The 18,925-nt window shown below is 57.6% G+C and overlaps 8 protein-coding genes across 8 annotated transcripts; 2 read left to right on the top strand and 6 right to left on the bottom strand.

The window, feature by feature from the left end:
- Positions 1–43: 43 nt before the first annotated feature.
- On the top strand, positions 44–4,524 carry L226DRAFT_502974 (MED14-domain-containing protein). Its single transcript, XM_067677911.1, has 15 exons — positions 44–360; positions 414–546; positions 602–693; positions 804–882; positions 937–1,069; positions 1,122–1,262; positions 1,317–1,496; positions 1,546–1,589; positions 1,642–2,031; positions 2,084–2,237; positions 2,285–2,487; positions 2,539–2,617; positions 2,671–2,980; positions 3,037–3,084; positions 3,144–4,524. The coding sequence occupies exons 1-15, from the start codon at positions 158–160 to the stop codon at positions 4,375–4,377; spliced, it is 3,423 nt and encodes a 1,140-aa protein (XP_067539039.1). The 5' UTR covers positions 44–157; the 3' UTR covers positions 4,378–4,524.
- A 1,175-nt stretch (positions 4,525–5,699) lies between these two features.
- Positions 5,700–6,817, top strand: L226DRAFT_457423 (uncharacterized protein; the record flags this gene model as incomplete). The annotated part of the gene is made up of 7 exons (XM_067675367.1): positions 5,700–5,798; positions 5,856–5,912; positions 5,971–6,104; positions 6,162–6,317; positions 6,385–6,521; positions 6,582–6,671; positions 6,723–6,817. The coding sequence occupies 7 exons, from the start codon at positions 5,700–5,702 to the stop codon at positions 6,815–6,817; spliced, it is 768 nt and encodes a 255-aa protein (XP_067539040.1).
- Positions 6,818–7,166: 349 nt separating this feature from the next.
- L226DRAFT_293691 (uncharacterized protein) lies at positions 7,167–7,797 on the bottom strand. Its single transcript, XM_067673645.1, has one exon. The coding sequence runs from the start codon at positions 7,701–7,703 to the stop codon at positions 7,341–7,343; it is 363 nt and encodes a 120-aa protein (XP_067539041.1). The 5' UTR covers positions 7,704–7,797; the 3' UTR covers positions 7,167–7,340.
- A 234-nt stretch (positions 7,798–8,031) lies between these two features.
- Positions 8,032–9,907, bottom strand: L226DRAFT_543803 (uncharacterized protein; the record flags this gene model as incomplete). The annotated part of the gene is made up of 2 exons (XM_067682225.1): positions 8,032–9,249; positions 9,422–9,907. The coding sequence occupies 2 exons, from the start codon at positions 9,905–9,907 to the stop codon at positions 8,032–8,034; spliced, it is 1,704 nt and encodes a 567-aa protein (XP_067539042.1).
- A 1,221-nt stretch (positions 9,908–11,128) lies between these two features.
- On the bottom strand, positions 11,129–12,145 carry L226DRAFT_502988 (Metallo-hydrolase/oxidoreductase). Its single transcript, XM_067677912.1, has 2 exons — positions 12,134–12,145; positions 11,129–12,079 (listed from the first exon to the last, which is right to left on the bottom strand). Exon 2 carries the CDS (start codon positions 12,074–12,076, stop codon positions 11,198–11,200), a length of 879 nt encoding a protein of 292 aa, XP_067539043.1. The 5' UTR covers positions 12,077–12,079; positions 12,134–12,145; the 3' UTR covers positions 11,129–11,197.
- A 468-nt stretch (positions 12,146–12,613) lies between these two features.
- On the bottom strand, positions 12,614–13,917 carry L226DRAFT_610389 (Metallo-hydrolase/oxidoreductase). Its single transcript, XM_067686152.1, has 2 exons — positions 13,756–13,917; positions 12,614–13,696 (listed from the first exon to the last, which is right to left on the bottom strand). The coding sequence occupies exon 2, from the start codon at positions 13,691–13,693 to the stop codon at positions 12,815–12,817; it is 879 nt and encodes a 292-aa protein (XP_067539044.1). The 5' UTR covers positions 13,694–13,696; positions 13,756–13,917; the 3' UTR covers positions 12,614–12,814.
- A 7-nt stretch (positions 13,918–13,924) lies between these two features.
- L226DRAFT_293784 (Metallo-hydrolase/oxidoreductase) lies at positions 13,925–15,628 on the bottom strand. Its single transcript, XM_067673646.1, has 4 exons — positions 15,618–15,628; positions 14,187–15,536; positions 13,987–14,131; positions 13,925–13,934 (listed from the first exon to the last, which is right to left on the bottom strand). Exon 2 carries the CDS (start codon positions 15,311–15,313, stop codon positions 14,264–14,266), a length of 1,050 nt encoding a protein of 349 aa, XP_067539045.1. The 5' UTR covers positions 15,314–15,536; positions 15,618–15,628; the 3' UTR covers positions 13,925–13,934; positions 13,987–14,131; positions 14,187–14,263.
- Positions 15,629–15,862: 234 nt separating this feature from the next.
- Positions 15,863–17,909, bottom strand: L226DRAFT_568109 (uncharacterized protein; the record flags this gene model as incomplete). Its single annotated transcript, XM_067684129.1, has 2 exons — positions 15,863–17,416; positions 17,478–17,909. The coding sequence occupies 2 exons, from the start codon at positions 17,907–17,909 to the stop codon at positions 15,863–15,865; spliced, it is 1,986 nt and encodes a 661-aa protein (XP_067539046.1).
- Positions 17,910–18,925: the final 1,016 nt, after the last annotated feature.

Consider the following 18,925-nt stretch of genomic DNA (forward strand, 5'->3'; position numbering starts at 1 on the left):
CAGATTCGCGTCCTACCGCGGCCATTGTTCCTTGTCTTTTACCCTCGCCCTTCCTCCCTCTCCCGTACCCCTCTCCGCTGTCCACGGTCTGTAAAGACCCTCGACACTACGTCTGTTCCCTGTCTATGATATAGCTGCTTGTCATCACATCTCTCCAATGGAAACGGCCGTGAACGGCCACATTGTCAACGGCATCCACCCCCACACGCCTCTGCAGAATGGCAAGCATCATCACGAACCAACGCTCGAGGAGCTCGAGGGGGAACTCCCACTCGTCATGGACGGACAGATACCATTAGGAGAGCTGGTATCAAGGCTCGTGCAGGCGATATATGCCGAACTGGTTGAGATGGCCGAAACGTGAGTCCGGTTCAGGTGAGGCGTTGTCTCGATGTCTCATATGCTTGTCCTAGCATGCCCAACATGTCCGACTCTGCGCGCAAGCGCTCCATGGCGGACTGTGTTGTCAGGTTGAAGAAGCAGGTCGTGAAGCTGTATGCCATCTCGAGATGGTCCCGCGACGCCGGAGTGGTGCAGAAGGCTATGGTACATCTGCAATCGTGTCTCAGTCGTTCCCTATGGTTCTCACCCGTAAGTATAGAACATCACGGCCTTCCTCATGGACCAGAACCGGCAATTCGAAGACGCCATCATGGGTTTGAAGTATGCCAGAGACGGCCTGGATCCTGCGAGGTATGTGACCGTCTATTGTGCGGCTCCGGCGTAATGGGCGGTTACTCGGTGTATTTGCCACCGCCTACGTCAAGTTCTATCTTCAACACTGTTGTGATTCTTGCCTGCAGACTTCGAAATCACGACCTTCTTACCTCGTTGGACGTGCTTACTACTGGGACATACCGACGATTGCCGACGTGCATCAAGGTACTTGGGTTTGTTGCAGTTTCTTCTGTCGACCTGAGACGATAATATTCGTAGGAGCTCGTCGTCCCTCCAACACCATTAACCGACGACGAAGTTTCGAGAACTCTTGCAGACGTTGAGGATGCCATCCGCTATCGTCTCCGAATGTCCGAGATCATCCCATGGGAGATGTCCCAGTATCGAATAGGTATGCTTGTCTTCTCGCGTTCTCTTCTGACTCACACTCAGCAACGTTGCAGGCAACGGGCGTGTTTTCTTCACAGCACCGAAGTTGTTCGAACTATCTCTCTGTCTGCGTGGCGCACAGAAGAACGACGGTTGGTTCTTTGTGAACGTTTCCTTCCTGTTCACCGTAGGCGGTGATCAGACAGGGATGCAAGGTTGGGTCTTTGCTGTCCATCCGTCGCCTCTACGCTAATGATAAAGGATAACAGAGTTTCCCCGTACACCTACTGGTCATCTCAAGCGCAACATTACGGACGAAGCAGATGCACGATTAGCATTCTACCTCCCCCCCGACCAACCTCCACCTCCCGGCGTCGAGGTGCCACCACGACCCGCACTACCAGAAGGCGTTGTTGATGCGCCACTGGTGCGCGTGTTCAACTTCCTACGTAAGTTTGATAATGAACGTGCTGTAACAAACTTTGAACCTTCCTTCAGAGATGATGTCCCTATCATACCAGCTCGAGATCCTGTGGTATCAGGTTTGTGGACACGTTCTCCCTTAATGAACGTCCTCAGTTGACGATCTTGTAGGCCGAGCGGATGCGCTCCCTTGGTTGGGCAGAGTATCTGACTGTCGCGATGACGAATAACCGTCAGTCGATGGTTGTACATTACTGGGTCCGGAAACCTCCATCGCAGCGACGGAGGACTGGCCAGAGCCAAAAGCAGCTGCCGCTATTAGGTGGCAAGCTGACCATCTCCATTGTGCAGGTCAAGGAGCAGACAGGGCGGAAAGCCATGCGGTCGCCGCGAGCGCGCGTGCTGGCGGAGCTGCAAGCGCGGTCGAAGCTCGAAAACTCTCGACCATCAGATGAAGTCGAGCACATGCGCTTTGATGTGCGCTGGGAGCCGGAGCAGGGCGCGTTAGGCGTCACACCAGCCCCAGAGGACATGTTCATCTCCCCGGCGGAACTGCAAGTGGTGAGTAGCCGCGGCTTCTGGAGTTAGCTGCGAACTGACTATCTGTGCGCAGAACCCGGAAGATCTTGACTGCGAAAGCTTGCTTCGCAGAGTCATCAGACGTCATACGGAAGGCGTCATGAAGTTCTTCCAAGCTCAGCTGCAGCGAGGCCCTGCCACGCGGAATGTGTTCTCCCCGCCTGGTGAGGTCACGTTCGTTTCCAACGGTCAGTGCCAGCCCTTCTATCAGCGACATGAACTTACATCCTTACAGAGGGTGCGCCATCATTACGGGTGCACTTATGTGCGGACGAGGTCGTCATTGTGACAGTCGATCCTCGGACGGGTCGACTCACCCTTCGCGACACAGGTGACCTCGCGGCAGCGGGGCGAGGTCCGCGCTTCGCCGCCATCACCGAGAGGTTGAATGACTCGCCATACATGCTCCCGCATGCCCTTGTGGCGCTGCGGGTCACTGTAAGTGACAGCTTTCTCGTCATCCTCGTTGTTCTTAAGCTCGCGGCGTAGACCATCACGGACCTTGCGGAGCAGAAGGTGCAGTATCTGGGTTTGCAGAGCTTCCGAACACGGAATTTCTCTCAGGACGGTACGTCGCTCGCGCTGGTTCATGATCCGCTTGTGCTCACCAGAATCGTTCAGACCTGAAGAAGCTCGGCCGAGATGCCCAAGGAACGCTCTACATCCAGCTCGGCAACTTCCCAATGCACTACCTTGTACTCGTGATCACCGACCAGGACTTCCGATATGCCCTCATCAGCGTGAAGAAGGTCGAGCGCTCCGTGAACAACGACCTCATGATGGAGGACATCGGGTGGCTGAACGTGCGTCGAATACATGGGGACAGCGTCGCCGTCGAAGCCGGCGGGGGCCCCGAAGCTGTTGCTGGACAGAAGCGGAAGCGCGATGAGATGGCACATGCCGCAACGTCTGCGGAACAGTACCCAACGAGGTGTGTGTGTTGTGTCGGAGATGTTGCGAGTAGTTGGGGTGCTGACGCGACCATAGCTTCCGTCTCGAGACGAAGATGCTACGAGAGCTATACGCATATTGCTGGTTCGTGCTCATTCTCCTGTGCATTCATTGTATCTATTCTCATGTGGTGACATTTTCAGCGCGCGTGTCGCGTACACGAAGGTCGAGCAGCAGTTCAAGCTGGGGAGCATCCCTTACACGCATGTCAACTCAACACTAGGCTCGTACATTCCAGAGTTCGGCAACGTCCAGTCCTCCCTCGCGCGCACCATCCCTGCGCTATGCGTACAGTCGAAAGATATCCTTTCGGGAGCACCCGCGGCCGAGGCAGCAATGCCCAACATCCGCGTCATCCCGCTCAATTGGTGGTCTGGCGAAGACGTGAAAGTGGTCACTTGCGTCAAGCTCAAGTACGTACAACAGCCCATCGGGAAGCGCGCGAGCGGGAGCACAGTCATCCGGCCGTCGAAGCGGATCATCTACGACACACGCGAGGCCATCGTCTCCTTCCTCTCGGACAACGTCGACAAGTGCGTGGAGGAGTTCCTCGAGGAGTGGGCGCGCGTGTCCAAGATGGTCGTCATCGCGCGCGAGGTCGCACAGATGTCGTCACGGTACCTCTGGACGGACGTCCGCCTCATCGCGTTCGACCTGCAGACTGTCGAGTTCACGTACGCCGCCGACTACGCCGTCGCGCTCACGTGCACGGACCAGATCAGCGCGAACCGCAGCTCGTACCACCTCCGCTTCTCGCGCGTCCTCCCCGACGACCACATGCAAGTCGACGACGCCCCAGACCCGACGCACAACCCGCACGAGGACGTCGAGCTGTTCTTGTGCAACCTTCTGGGCCACGGCAAGCTGTCGACGGCGCTGCACCGGCTCGTCTCGCTCCTGCGCGAGACGCTGCCCATCGTAGCTGAGCTGGAAGACATCCGCGTCGCTGCAACGCGGAAGGGCGAGGCCATTGACACGTTCCCCAAGTCCGCTGGGTGGTTCCGCGTCCTGTACGGGGACCTCCGGCACGCGTTAGATTTCAGGTTAATGACGGGCGCGCGCGTCGTCATTCTCGACGGGTCGCACACGCTGTTTGACGACGTTGCAGAGGGGCGCGGGGTGGCGCGGAGACCGCCTGGGAGGCCAGCCGGATCCCCGCCCTCGCTGGCGAATTCGGTCGCGCTGCAGCCGATACCGGAGTTCCGGACGCTGGTCGCAGAGGCGATCAGGGCTGCGGTAGCGCATGGGGTCCGGGGACAGTTTGCGCCAATTGACATTGGGGTTATCTGCGATGTTGCTGCGGTGAGGATCGTTGGGAGGATGTTGCACCAGAAGGTGGTGGAGAAGCTGGCGCAGACACGATCTTCGCAGACGTGATACTTACCATAGGTTAGATGGCGTCGCATTATCATTATTGGACGATTCTTGCGACCGTCATTGAAACGAACTTTCCCTTTGGTTCCTTCCATTCAGAGCCTCACTGGGTGCTTCGTTCTTTCGAATTAAACAATGCAGACGAGGGGTGAGAAAAGAATTTTTTCTTCTCTTTATTGTAAAGAGAAAAAAAAGGTAGTGAACACGATAGCATTGGGCAAGCTACAGAAAGGTACATGGGAGAAAAGTCCATCAGACGAACGCCCTCCTCGCTGGCGAGCAGGTCCACGGCTGCAAGCAGCGCGCAGACACGGCAAGCCAAACGTCCTCGAGACCGCCGTGAGGCGGCCATGTTCTCGGTTATACGAGGGGGCGCGGGTGTCATCGACTAGACTTGAAGGATGTGGCATGTGTAAACATGCGAGACTCGAGTTAGTACCTATAAAATAGATCCTAGCTGAGTATGTTCTGAGGAAACAAGAACGTCGGAGGCACCGTTTATATACTGCTCCTGGCTGGGTGGTCCGTGCGCAGGAGAATTTCTGGCCATCACGTGCTCATCTGACCTCGCTCAGTTTGCGGGTAGTCAACCTAGCGCTTGTTCAATCTGCAGAAGACTCTCGTACTCGAGCTCTCGAAGCTGCGGCTGAGCTTGGGGCTAGGCCATGCATCGTTATCTTCAACGACATCTGTATTGCCAAAGACGCGTAATCGAGCAGGTAATTTTCTTCAATCGTCTGCGGGCTGCGTGCTACACATGAAGGCTACTTAGTCGCAGAGCCAATTGAGTTCGCATCGCCGCAGCTGCCGCGCTCCCTTCGGCTCGCCGACGTCCCAGATTTCCTCCCGCGACGCTTGTGCGATGAGTCGGTGTTATCATGAATTGTGTACGATTGGTTGGTCGCCCGGGAATCGGGGCGTCGGGGAGGACCCTGAGGAAGGTGATCTCGGGAGACACTAACGAGATGAAGAAGCTGTGCAGCGTGGCCCGGTGGTGCCAGTGCTATACCCGATTCGCATCTAGCGTTCCTGCTGCTGTTTTTGTCGCGTTCCACCACCGTGTGCTTCGAAGTTCGCAACGTGCACGGTGCAGGGCGTGTGCTGTGTGCTGCGGTAGCGTGCTGCAGTGTCCCAGGCCCTTCTGCAGCATGTCTTCTGCGCGCTCCGTTGTAACTCGCCACCCTCTTATACTTACATGACCACGCCTGGTATACTCGCGCTCGTTATCATCGTCTTCGCAGTCCTGGCCAGCAGCGCGATCACGACCTTGCTGTCGTTCATACCCCTCGGTATCTTTGTCTACGCCATATTCTACGCCATACAACATGCATGACCCCAGCGCGAGTACTCCCACTACTGCGGTAGACATGAAGGCGGTCTACGAGCTCTTGAGTTCAATGAACATCACGTACGGGACAATGTTCGTTGCCCCGGTACCCATCGCTAGGAAACTGTTGCTGACCGTTATACACAGCGAACAGTCGTTCCGGACACTCAACGAGCAGTCCGCTCAAGTGTGTAAGCTCGGCCCGACCATGGTACGCGCGCTCACATATTCATTGTACCTGCGCGTCGTGACGCGTTGCCGTTGTGTAGGACACGGCGAAGGAGGAGCTTGTGGTCCTCCGGCGAGAGATCAAGGCACACGACACGCTACAAGAGGAGCGTGTCGCGGACGTGCGCAAAATGATCAAGGTCGAGATCAAGGAGCTCGCTGGAAAGGCTCTTCGGTACGCCGTGCAGCTACGTTCACCTCCTCGTCAGCTCACATATGTATCTCTGTGCAGCGAGCAGATACACGAACAGATCAAGCTCGAAGTCGCCAAGCAGGTCAAGGAGCAGATGGAGGCGCAGATCCACGAGCACCTCCCCGTTCCCCTCGCCCAGCAAGCAGAGGAGAGCCGCCACCAGATCGTCGAGGTCACGCACGCGCTCGAGAACTCGTACGCTTTTCTCCTTCATATTCAACTTCGTCCCGATGCTCATGCTCATGGCGTTCTGTGGTTGCAGCGAAGCCCGCCGCAAGAACGCCAACCTCAGACCGAGTCCCAGCAACCTGAGCGACGCGCTCGAGGTCGTCCTCAAGCCAGACGGGACCAAGAGCAAGCTATACCCCGCGAACTTGCGTTCGCTTTTCGCATACGACAGTACGTACCCCTCATACCATACCCAAAACTCCCCCCGCTCTCCCTGACGGCTCGCGGTAGACACGAGAGCACGGGAGCTCTTGAAGGACTTTGGCCTGCACGACCATGGAGTGCTCGAGAAGAACCTCAATAGGTTCATGGCGCACATCGGTATGTACCTGCTCGCCACTCCATGATTGTGTAGTGATGCAACATCCGTAGGGATCAGGTTTGAGCTGGTCCCTGTGTCCGCCAACAGCATGACCAGCCCAAGGAGGAGGGTGGCGGACGTCCCGCCCGCGACGCCTGCCAAATAGCCTGCTCGATCTTATGGACTCTTGTTGTACTGTACAGTATCATACCCCTCCGCGTTGTTGTACTCTTTGTCGTCATCTGAACACTGTTATATCCTTTGCTATTATCACCTTTCTTGGTCCTCGCGCTCCTCCAAGCCTCTTCGCAACAAGCGCACAAGATACAAAACAACTGCATAGCCGGCAACTTCGACAGCTTTGTGGACAATGATATACGGCGGTTAGATACATTGGGGGCGGGCGGGGGTGACGATAAGCTCGGACGACGACACGGGGAAGATAGATGTCAATGAGGTCTACGGATGACAAGTGTGGATTCGGAGGAGGGCGGGAGGAGGAGGCGGAGGTGCAGGCCGGTGCGAGAGGATGGAGGGAGGAGGGGGAAGAGGACAACAACGCGATGCAAACGCAAAACGGAGGGGATGCAAGCACGACGATGGATATTGGATCAACAAAGGACGCGAGACGAGATACCGAGGAGGACACCAAGAATAAGATAAAGGCCCTTACATAGGGACGGGCGGGCCTAACCAATGTTACAAGAAGAGCTTAGAGGAGCGACCACAGCAGATGGATTGATGATCGATGATGATAGACGGGAAGGCGAGGCTGACGCCTCCCGGTTTCCAGAGTAAACGACGAGTGTGCGAGGCGCGAGGACGGGTGGGTGGTGATTGATACAATGGTGAGTGGGACGCGGGACGCGGGAGGCAGCGGGAATGTGCGGGGTATCGACAGAGGGGGAGGGGGGCAGTCTGTTCTTTGCGCGGGCGTGCGGGCATGGCGTGTCAAGAAGCGTGGTTGAGAGAGAACGTTTCGATCGTAACGTGGGGGACATGAGACAGCCAACGATGAGAAAAATCATAGCGTAGGCCGCCGGCCAATACATGGAACATAGCACGCACGTCCGGCCGTGGACACGTCCACAGCGCAAACGCTCGTCGCCGGACAGCGAAGCACTGAACTCGAATTCGACGCACAGCGCTTCGCTGTCCGGCACCCATGGCGACTCGCGAGGATGTTCCGTTTTGTGGCGCAAAATATACAGTGTTAATGAGGAATAAACAGGAATAGATAGTCCGTCCGTTCGAACTCCGGGGAGAACGAGGTTATCTTCGTTGGAACGCAACTGGCGGCGCTCGAGGAGTGGCAGAGCGAGGACCCTCAGGCCTCCGCTCGCTCAGACAGGTAAGTCGGCCCGGACACGGGGGAGCGCATCACCGCCCGGCAACGATTCCGCTGGGAATCGTGTTCCGCCGACCGGGGTTTTCGTCCTTCGACTCGGACTTACCCACGCGTGCACGCGGGTCCTCAGTGACCGCGGGAATCTCGCCACTCTTGAGTAGGTGATGCCAATACAGCACCTCGCCCGCTTTCAGCGGCTCCGGGACAGGTGCGGGAGGCGGAGGCGGTTGGACCGGCTGCATGAGATGATGCAACGGCCGCTGGAGGAAGATCGTCCTGCCGCCCACAACATAGCCATGTAATGGAGGGGCATTCAAGAGATTGGCGACAGACGAGGCAGCCGATGTGGTAGCAGCGCGGGCGCGTGAGGCGGAGGGAGGCACAGGTGAAGATGCGTGCGTCGATGCGAGGTTGGGTGCGTTTCCTGCGTACGGAGACACGGAGTGCGAGTTAGGAGGGACGGGTGGAGGAAGCGGACGGGCATCCTCTAATGGTCCGCGAACAGGCGCGGAACTCAAACCCGTGCTCGTGCTCACGCTGACAGTTGAGCGGCGCGCAGTGGCTGATGCGGGGACAGATGCGGAAGGCGCTAGCCGTGCGGGTGGGTCGAGCGGGTTGTCGGACTCTGGAGGAGGCGTTGGGAGATAATCGATTGACGTTCTTCTTCCGGGAAGCGCAGGTCCAGGCGATAAAGGGGGCATCGAGGCAGGCGTGCTGGGCGAGGGAGGAGATGGAGGGACCTGCACCGGAGGAGACGACCGCGAGGGTGTCCCGATGGTTAATCCCGCCAGACCGGTCTGTATGACCTGGAGGGGAGGCGCTGGCGGGGGTGGATGGAACGGATATACACCTCGTTCTCCCTGTATGTAGTGTCGTTCACAGGCCGTTATCTCACTGGAGTAAAAGACGAAGCGATGACCGTTCGTGGCGCGGTTGTTCACCGTGATCGAGGAGGTACATCGCTGACACGGCGATACAATCATGTACCCTACCGGGTTGCCGCAACCATGGCAGCACAACGTCTGGGTGAGACATTCGCAGGTACGCGAGGGAGACCGCTCTGTCGACCCGGCGGCCTGCGGGATATCGCCACTGGTCGCGGAGATGGAAGGACGTGCAGACGACAAGGACGATACCGAGGAGGTAGCCACAGGTGTTGAAGCTTCCGCCTCGGACGAAAAAGCGGCACAGTTGATAGGTAAGGCATCCGTAGAGTAGAGAGGGACGTTGGGACGTAATAGAAGGACAGCCTGGAAGCACGAGTTGTCAGTGTGGCCGATAGCGGGTACAATCGCTAGAAATGCGATCCAAGGAATGGCGGCAAATTGCCCGCCCGCATATTTGTGCCGTAACGATATATTGAACAGGGGAGGAGAATACGAGGTACAAGTATGAATGACCAGGCGGAGAAGGCTCGCTCACCTTCATGCCTCGGTTGGTGAGGAACGTGCCGCAGCCTTTGCAGTCGAGAATCCAAACCTTGTGCGGTAGCGGTGGGGGCGGGGGCGTGTTGAAGGGTTGCGCTTGAACCGTACGTGTGTAGGGTTGCTGCCAAGGGAGGCGGGAGCTCTGTAGCACGGGAGGCGGAGGCACGTACGTGCGTCCATCGCGAAACTGCTGGATCGTGGCGGGGTGAATCTGCCAATGTGGGGGTATCGTAGAAGGGTCGGGGTATATGCGTGGCGGCGGCGGCGGCGACCATCCTGGTTGTGCGGCATAATCTGGGTCCGTACGGGAGTTCGGAGGGGGCATGGCAACGGCGTGAAATGTGGACTCTACGGTCCTGTCGTCGTATGGGTCCCTGTAAGGATGCGACGAGGGCGGCGTGTGAGGGGCAACGCGTGTGTAGAAACGAGGAGGACTGAGGGCGGGGCCCGAGGACGTGTTCGGGAGGGTCCTCGCGGGCATGGGGCGCGTCGACGTCGGGCGGGACGACGAGGGCGTGGCGGGGTGGAAGGAACGGAGAGGAGGGAAGGAAGGAATGGAGGAAGAGAGCGAAGGAGGATGTGAGAGGATCAGACCCGCGAGCCGTCCATCGTCGCGACACGCATCCGAACTCCGGCTCGCTCGTTTTGTGTCTGTCCTTTATTAGCCGATGGAATCTGCACTAATCCGGCATACAAATCTGATCTTATCTTGCCGCTTACTTCCCTTTACTCAGTTTGTACGCATCGTCTTACCTCATCTAATCAGATCTACCAATGGCCTTCTTTTAATTGCCCGGCTCCAGACCGCAGTCCTCCTCGTCCCCCTCCTCTCCCCGATTCCCCCCACTTCACCTCGACTCCGCTCGACAAACAGTACTTGTCTCCTGCGGCTGCTACCTTCTCCCGCCGCTCTCCCTCCGCCGCCGGCGTTGACACCGTCTGTCGAGGCCGCTCGCTGTTCGTGTTCTCCCGGAGAACACAAAGTATCTCCGCCTCCGCTTCGCTACGACGCCTTCTTCTTGCCGAGTTCCCTTGTGCTCGCCCTTGCTTCGTCAACGCGCCATTGCTCGAAATGGCATTTGTTGCTCTCATGTCGGATTTGCTCGGCGTCTCCGATTTTGTCGAGAACAAGGGCGGATGTGATTCGCTTGCTTCTGTTCGCCCTGGAGCCCTCTCTTGTCTTTCAGCGGGAATTGCGGTGATTAGCAGGGAGATCCACATGCCTCTTTCAGTCGCCATCGGAAGGCGGAGGCGTTTGCCCCTGCGCCCACTGTCGTACTCGCACTGCAAATGTTATCCGGATCGTTAGCCGGACGCATCGTATCTGCCGCATCTGAGGTTGCGTGGCATTCCGAGTGCGCCGAAGAATGGATCTGCGGTGAGGAATGCACAAACCATGTACGATTCTCGTCGATATGCTCTGATGCTGTTTTCCTGCATGGCCTTATTGCACCATTTGGCGACCAATAACGACGTCGGACCTTGCCATGATAGACGCAGCCTGCTCATGTGAGAAAGGTCGGTCTTGCGCTGCCTTGTTCGTTAAACGCACAAATTTGAGAGATGAAGGTATAGTGCTTCATTATCGATCCGCTTCGCTCATTCTTCTGGGGTCTTTTGCAGTCTCTTCCCATCATCCATTCAGCTTACAAAACTAGAACCAGCCTCAGCCGATGCTGCGCGTTGCAGTACAATGTTAGGCACGCCACCATCATACTATTGCGTTCTCTGACGGACTCAAGTATCTAGCAGGACCCTACACCCAGTCACCTTACAAGGACGGTATCTCACCCGGCCAGAACGCATCCCCTCCCTTGTTCTTCTCGTACCAGGGGATATCATGCGCAAGTAGCACTTGCACCCGCTTGTTCCCCTCCATGAGTTTCATGACGTTTGCAATGTGCACCTCGGCCTTTTCGACGTCTGCATGGATGCACAACGGCTTGCGCGCGATCTTGCGCTCGCCCTTGATTATGCGCCAGTCGTGCGCGGTGTCGGCAGCGAGGTAGATCCATCCCCCGTCAGCGGATGTCCGGGCGAGGATGTTGATATGCCCGGGCAGGTGCCCTGCCGCGTCGACGACATACAGGCTCCCGTCCCCGTAAAAGTCGTGCGCATGCGCGAACGGGCCGATCGGAGGGGAACTGGAGAGGTCAAGGTAGTCGATGCGCTCCTTAGGGATCGCCTCGAAGCACTTGGTCGAGAACTCCTGCGTGTGCCCGGTCGTGTGGTCGGGCAGATTACGCGCCCCGGACCCGACGATGAACTTCGCACCGGAGAACGGAACGGGGTCGCCGACGTGGTCGATGTGGATGTGCGAGATGCAGACGTAGTTTACGTCTGCGGGGTTAAGTCCGCCCTTGAGGAGCGACTCGGCGACGTCCTGCGGGACGCTCATGTCCGCGCCGACCTGGCGCATCCGCTCGGCGTAGTCTGGCATGTGTGCGCGCCAGTCCTTGTGCAGCCCCAGGTCTAAAACGAACGTCTCCGGACGCGTGGAGTGGCGAATGAGGAAGCAGAGGGCTGGGTTGACGGCGAACTCTCCCGGGTCGGGGTCCATGAAGAAGAGAGTTGGGCCCTGGACGAAGCCTCCTTCCAAGGCAGAGACTTTGCAGAATGGCTGGTTTTCGGCGGGCGGAGGTAAGCTCATTGTCTACCGCAGGTATGAGCTCAACTATGTAATGACTTGGGAGAGACGGCTACCTACATTGGATCGAAGAGGTCGAAGGCTTGGCCACTGGACTGTTCAGCGCACTCGATTTATATGATGCATCTCGCGATAATTCCCGCAGCATCTGTATCGTACTGCATCCGGTCGGACACCCGGACAGATCAGACCTCGATTTCTCGATCGCCATGCAAGTAGTGTTCGCCTGACCGACAGACTGAGATTACTGGTCTAACAAGTGCCGTTCCCGCCGCTCCCTGACGTCATCTCGCAGGTGTGCCTGACAGTTGTACGTTGCAACATTTACAATTTCTCACACACTCCGAGTCACCGCAGTATCTGGCGACCTTACATAGGGGAGGACATATGCGATATGCACGCTGACGGCTCTTGAGGCGACGCAGCTATCCACTGGAACTTCCGACATGGCACGATATCGGAGGAGTATTGTCCATCACGTTGTGCCAGGTGAGCAGCGCTACACAGAACATACTGCGAGAGAACGGACTAAACGCACTGACCGGAGCAGACACCCTTTCTGATCAATTTCCCTTCCCTACTTCAATCAACGCCAGACGGATCAGTATTGGAGCATAAAACAGCACCGTATTCTATGCATATCTAGTGCAAGTCTTGCCGGTAAGTCGTTCACCATTGCACGAGTGCAGTACACATACATTCTCTCGTACCAGCCGAAGAGCAGTACTACAACCATCCCCATCATAACGGCGGGATCACTCCCGGCCAAAATGCGTCTCCTCCCTTGTTCTTCTCGTACCAAGGGAGGTCGTGCGCCAGCATAACGTGCGCCCGCTTGTTCTCCTTCCACAGTCTCGCAATATCGGAAATGTGCGCCTCCGCCTTCGCCACGTCCACATGCGCACAGGCAGGCTTTCGCGCGACCTTGCTCTCGCCTTTGATCAGGCGCCAGTCGTGCGCACTGTCAGCGGCGAGGAAGATCCATCCCCCGTCCGCGGAGGTCCGAGCGAGGATGTTGACGTGCCCAGGCAGGTGGCCCGGCGCGTCGACGATGTACAGGCTCCCGTCCCCGAAGAAGTCGTGCGCATGCCCGAAGGGCCCGATTGGCGGAGCGCTCGACAGGTCAAGGTAGTTGACGCGCTCCTTGGGAATGGCTTCGAAGCACTTGGTCGAGAACTCCTGCGTCTGGCCCGTTGTGTGGTCGGGCAGCTCTCGCGCCCCGGCACCGACGATGAATGTCGCGTTCGGGAACTGGGACGGGTCGCCGACGTGGTCGATGTGGATGTGCGAGATGCAGACGTAGGTGACGTCCGCGGGGTCAAGTCCGCCCTTGACTAGCGACTCTGCGACGTCCTGCGGGGCAGTCATGTCATTGCCGCCCTTGCGCACTAGTTCAGCGAACTCTGGCACGTGCGTCGCCCAGTCCTTGTGAACGCCGAGGTCGAAGACGATTGTCTCCGGGAGGGTGGAGTGGCGAACGAGAAAGCAGAGGGAAGGGAGAGTGAGGTGCTCTCCTGGGTCGGGGTCGAGGAAGAAGGCCGTGGGGGACGTGACTATACCCCCTTCCAGGGCGGAGACTTTGCAGAATGCCTGGTTCTCGGCGGGCGGAGGCAAACTCATGGTCTGAGGCCGGTCGCATGAGCTCACTCAAATAATGAGAATCAAATGGGAAGTCCACTCACCTAGAATGTAAGGGGGTCGAAGTCTTGGCCATTCATCTTGACAACACGCTCATTATATGTCGCATCGCGCGCTATTTATCGCAACCGTGCCTAGTCATCTTCGGACGGACCCGAATTCGTTTGGCGTGGTTTGTGACGTTCACCGGCCATTTGCCGATTCTATCGCATCCCAGCGTCATCTGGCAGGTGGATATGAGAGATGTACGTTGTATCAATGACTATTCTTCGCACGCTCACCGATGCCGCACTCAGGATACAGTAATAGACAAGGAGAATACATGGATCACTACACAGGCTCGGCCTGACAACTCTCAAGACGGTTCAACTATGACGCTCAAGACCTCCGATTGTTCAGAATATCGGCGGGATATCCATCCTTACGGTCATGGGTAAGCATGGCTACAGAGGTCGAAAATAGCGAAGAAACGGACTACACCGAATACCGGGATACACACTGAGGCTGACCAATACACCTAGCGTCTGCTGGAGTTAACGCTTCGACCGAGGCTCAGAGCGATGCGATCTTGTCCGGCCAATATCCCTTCCCCTCCTTCACGAACGGCTTGTCGTGAGCCAACAGCACTCTAACCCTCGGCGTCGCCGCCACTGCCTTAAGCCGCTCGATGGTCTGCTCCGCACTCGCCCGGTCCTCATGAATGCAGCCCCACATGTGGTGGCACCCAATCCCCGCCTCGCCCGTGAGCAGGCGCCAGTCGTGCGCGCTGTCCCCACCGAGGTACACCCATCCCCCATCCGCAGAGGTACGTGCCATGATGTTGATGTGTCCCGGGATGTGCCCAGGGGCGTCCACGATGTACAGGCTGCCGTCACTGTACAGGTCCAGCGCCCGTGGGAACGGGCCAAGGGGCCCCCATTTCTCCTCCACCGACGGCTCAGAGATTCCAACTTCGGGATTGACGAACACCGTGCGCTCACGGGGCACATCGATAGAATAGAGCGTGTTTTCGAACACCGGCCCCTGCTCCTCGAGGATCTTCAGAGCGCCGTGCCCGAGGATGAACTTTGCGTTCGGGAACGCGCCCGGGTTACCCGTGTGATCGAAGTGGATGTGGGAGAACGCAACGTGCTTGACGTCCGCACGGGAGACCCCGCCCCTCTCGAGGGCGGCGGGGATGTCGCGCCCGTGGAGCGTCATGCCCATCTTCTTCGTGAGTTGGAGCGCACCGGCGGAATAGTTCTCGACGTCTGGTCGAATGCCGAGGTCGAAGAGGAGGATGTCGCCCGTGTGCGAGTGGCGGAGCACGAAGGAGAGCACAGGCAGGTCTGTCATCTCATCCCCAATGGCGACGTCGACGAGCTGCCCGAGGAGCATGTTGAGGGTTCCCGCATTGAACGCGGAGACGTCGCAGTAAGCTTGGTTCTTCGTCGGAGGTGGCAGACTCATCCTTGCTGAGGTACGGCTAGGCAGCTCGTCCGGGGTGGTGAGGGAGAGTGAGAGCTCACCTTGTGGTCCTGTGTGCGGCTTGAGCCTGCCAAAGTGGACCGGCGGGTATTTGTATCCTCCTGGAGAGACATGGAACCTCACGAGTGCCGTCATGTGGTCCCCACTCCAAGCACGCTCCCAAGGCTCATGAGACCGTGCAATGAAGTGCCGCGAGAACGTTTGACTTGGATGGTACGCTTCCTTGAACCTTCTAATCGTGGACGTGGTCCTAATCAACCATGCGTCGCCGTGCGGAAGCTGGCATTTCAAGTCACTTGGCCGCGATTGATCGCAGGTACTACGCGTTTCTCTTATACATGCAGCGCCCCTGCTTCCACTGTGTGCCATTGAAGTTCCAAGGACCCGTAAGTGATAGCACCAATCCCACCGCAATAAAGAGCTTGAACAGAATACGCACCTCTCATGCGCCAACGCAACCGGACCTATTTCATCGATTATAATAACACCAATTCAAAGATTGCGCAGGGCGACATGCAAGTAGACAGAGCTAGAGCGAGAGCGAGAAGTTCAGATACACAGCTGCAGACACAGGAGGAGAAAGAAGGGAAAGCCGGCTCTAATCTGAGCAGAGAAAAACTACTCTACCCAGAATGGCGGCAAAATGCCAACATATCAGAAGGCATAGGGTAGCACCTCGTAGTGCTACCCAGCAACCGGCGACGAAAGCGCGACCCACTCTCGAGCCAGAGCTCGAAGCGGAGCCGCGCCCCATGCCAACGACATCCCCCAACTCGGAGCCGACGCCTGCCATGTGTTCGTAAAGGCGTTGATAGAGTTGGAGCCGTAAGGCGGGACGGGCGGGTTGGTGCTGTCGCGGTTGCGGATGTGGTGAACCTCCTCGTCCTCCTCGTGGGGGTATACATCGAGGATGTCGGAGCACGTAGACCACGGGCTCAGCGAGCCGATGGTGAAATTGTCGACGGACTCTGAGGGAGGGAGGTGGCGCTGGATGACCTCAAGGATACCAGCAAAGGGCAGCCGCGAGGGTCCGGCGGTTGGAGACGAGGAAGAGTTATCCGAGTACGTCGACGACTCCGGGGCAACCTCTTCGAGAGCACGCCAGATATCAGGCACCGACTTGGTCGAGCTGGTGCTGGATGATGCCCTCATAAACCAGGGCACCTCGTCACGGGAGTCGTCGAAGATGCTGTCCTCCGAGTTGCCAGGGGAGAGCTCGCCGATGACGAATTGCGGCTCCTCTTCCTCAAGTCGCTGGACCTCCTCAAGGTTGAGCCCGAGCCCGAGCCTTAGGGGACTGTCGAAGCCAGTGACGCAGCGTGTCCTATAGCATCCAGCGTCGAGCTTGAAGCACTCCGCGTCCTCCCCCTTGCCCTTGATATCTTCGAAGGCCGTCGACGACGGCGTAGAGATGTCAAGGACATTTGCTGGAGCGGGGACGATGACAAGAGGGAAGTCGACCGACTCGGCGATGGGCGTGAGGAGCATAGGAGAGGCGGGCTCAGATGCAGTCGATGCAGGACTGAGGATAGGATCTGCCGCGGTCGGGGAAGAGGTTGCGGACGAGGTGCTCGCAATAATGACAGAGAAGGCGGCCGACTCAGCGACGAGCGGAAGGGGAGTCGGGGAGTCGAGCTCATGCCCTGTCGAAGCTGCGCTGGACTTGAGATCAGCCTCGGCATCTGGAGGCCCATCAGGCGGGGAAGACGTCGCAGCTGGTACACAAGCAGCGACGTCGCCGCTTGTCGTAGTGAGCGTCAGTCCAGAGGAGGCTTTCCTCTTCGGAGGCGCTCCTAGGACGAACGCCTTACCCGAGAAGTTGGATACATTGACCGACTCCTCGATCTGCTCCTCGTCCTTCGGAGCTGTCGACGACGGCATTGGCATCTCGAGGGCGTCCAAGGAAGCGCCTAGTGGGAGAGGCGGGACGGCGGCTGATTCTGAGCTTGATACAAGCGGCAGGGGACTGCTAGCCTCGGGCATCGTCGACGCAGTGCCGAGTTCAGAGACAATATCGACGGGCTTTGAGAGGATCGCAGCAGGGGCCTCGTTGAACATGGTGCATGGCGTGTCGTCGCAGAGGTGGATGACGATCTCCGGAATCTGAACGGATGACAACCAACGCCGCATGTCCTCCTCCGAATGGACCATGCAAGCAGCTGCGGCTGCTTGAGTGTTTGTTCTTGCCTCTAGCTCCTCCTTGGCGCGTTGCGCGTCAGCCACAGTGAAGGGCTCGCGCTGATACGAGACCCACACGGCATGAGCCTCCCTAGACACACGGTATAAAATGACAACTCACTTTGACCTCCTCCTTCCTCCAGAACATGACTGCCTTGAGTAGCCGAACGTGGAGCGGAGCCTTCGGGCGCAGGTGCGGGAGAACGCTGTAGACGGTCCAAGGGAGCTCAGGCTCCGGCTCGTGCGCAGATAGGCGAGGCATCCAGCACGAGAGGCGTGACCAGAGCGAGGCTGACTTGACACCATGGTCGACGACCTCGAAGTATGCGTCCTTGACCGCTTGACTCTCGACGTCGTCGGCCACTTGTTCTGTGGCTTGAGCTACGCGGCGGTGGCTGCGAACCATGAAGACGACCAGAGTGACGAGGATGACTAGCGTAAGCACAAGCAACAAGGCAAGCACCATGATAATGAAGGGTGTGAAGACCATGCCGGTGCTTGCGTCGTTGAACGGTAGTGCTGCCGCAGTGTGCGCTAGAGATACGCTAGTCATGGCGGTCAAGGTCGTTGCAAGGCAGGAGGACTGAAGGAGCGACGAGGTCGGCGAAGGGGACGTGGTACTCGGACAAGGAGGAGGAACGAAAGCCGCGACTGCTGGCCCCAGGTACCCCCGTGGAGGCTAACAACACTGACCCAGCCTAAGTCAGCCTTGGATCTGTCTTCTTCCATTGGATCCTTCTGTGATTACAATCGAGACCACATTAGGCTTGGGGAGTGTATCGTGAGCACCAGTTTGAATATAAACATTGAAGGATACGAACTTGCATGCGGGCATGCTCTGCTCCTACACGTCGTTTCGGTTATACACTTGAGGAAGGATAGGGGATGACATTGATCACTGCTGCAGTCTCGTGGAGTCTGCATGATGTCGTCGGAAAACTTGACAGCAGCGACACCGACCGGGTGTGCATACGGAAGATGAACGTGGCAAGCCGTGAACCCGTGTACTTCCGACAGTCACAATCATTGTACAACGTTGAAACCCAGAAGAGCATGATGTATACGAGGAAAAGCGGACATGAACTTGAGGAGCATCGACAATCATGGTTTGAAAGGATGGAGCTTGGGGACTCACAGCAGCACGAAAAGGGGCATGCACACATAACAGGCACCCGTCGTTGTCTTTCAAGTTCAACCACCCTAATTCAGCCACACACGCCTCCTGCACAACATCTTCAGCCGAACTTGCTGAGCCTACCCTTCGGGCGATGTGCGTTCGATGAGCCGTGTAGAAAACGTTTGCGAGCCTAGTAGACGGGAAGATGCATATGCTTTCAGAGTCACTTTCAAGCGCAGCGCGGTCAGAGCCCTAGGATGGTATATTCGAAGCACAGCGACGCAGAAGGATGGCTGAGAAACGCAAGAGACGGTCGGACCTCGACCGTGACGTCGCTGAACGTCTGAGCGTCTGATGGCCTCGGCACAAGCCGACGACATACTGAACGCTGATCTCAAGGCTCAAGTGCTAGTTCACGTCAGCTTTGCTAGAAGGATGGATCTGAGCGGTGA

Source organism: Lentinus tigrinus (assembly GCF_003813185.1).
Source record: "Lentinus tigrinus ALCF2SS1-7 unplaced genomic scaffold L226scaffold_5, whole genome shotgun sequence".
In the NCBI taxonomy this organism is placed as follows: domain Eukaryota; kingdom Fungi; phylum Basidiomycota; class Agaricomycetes; order Polyporales; family Polyporaceae; genus Lentinus; species Lentinus tigrinus.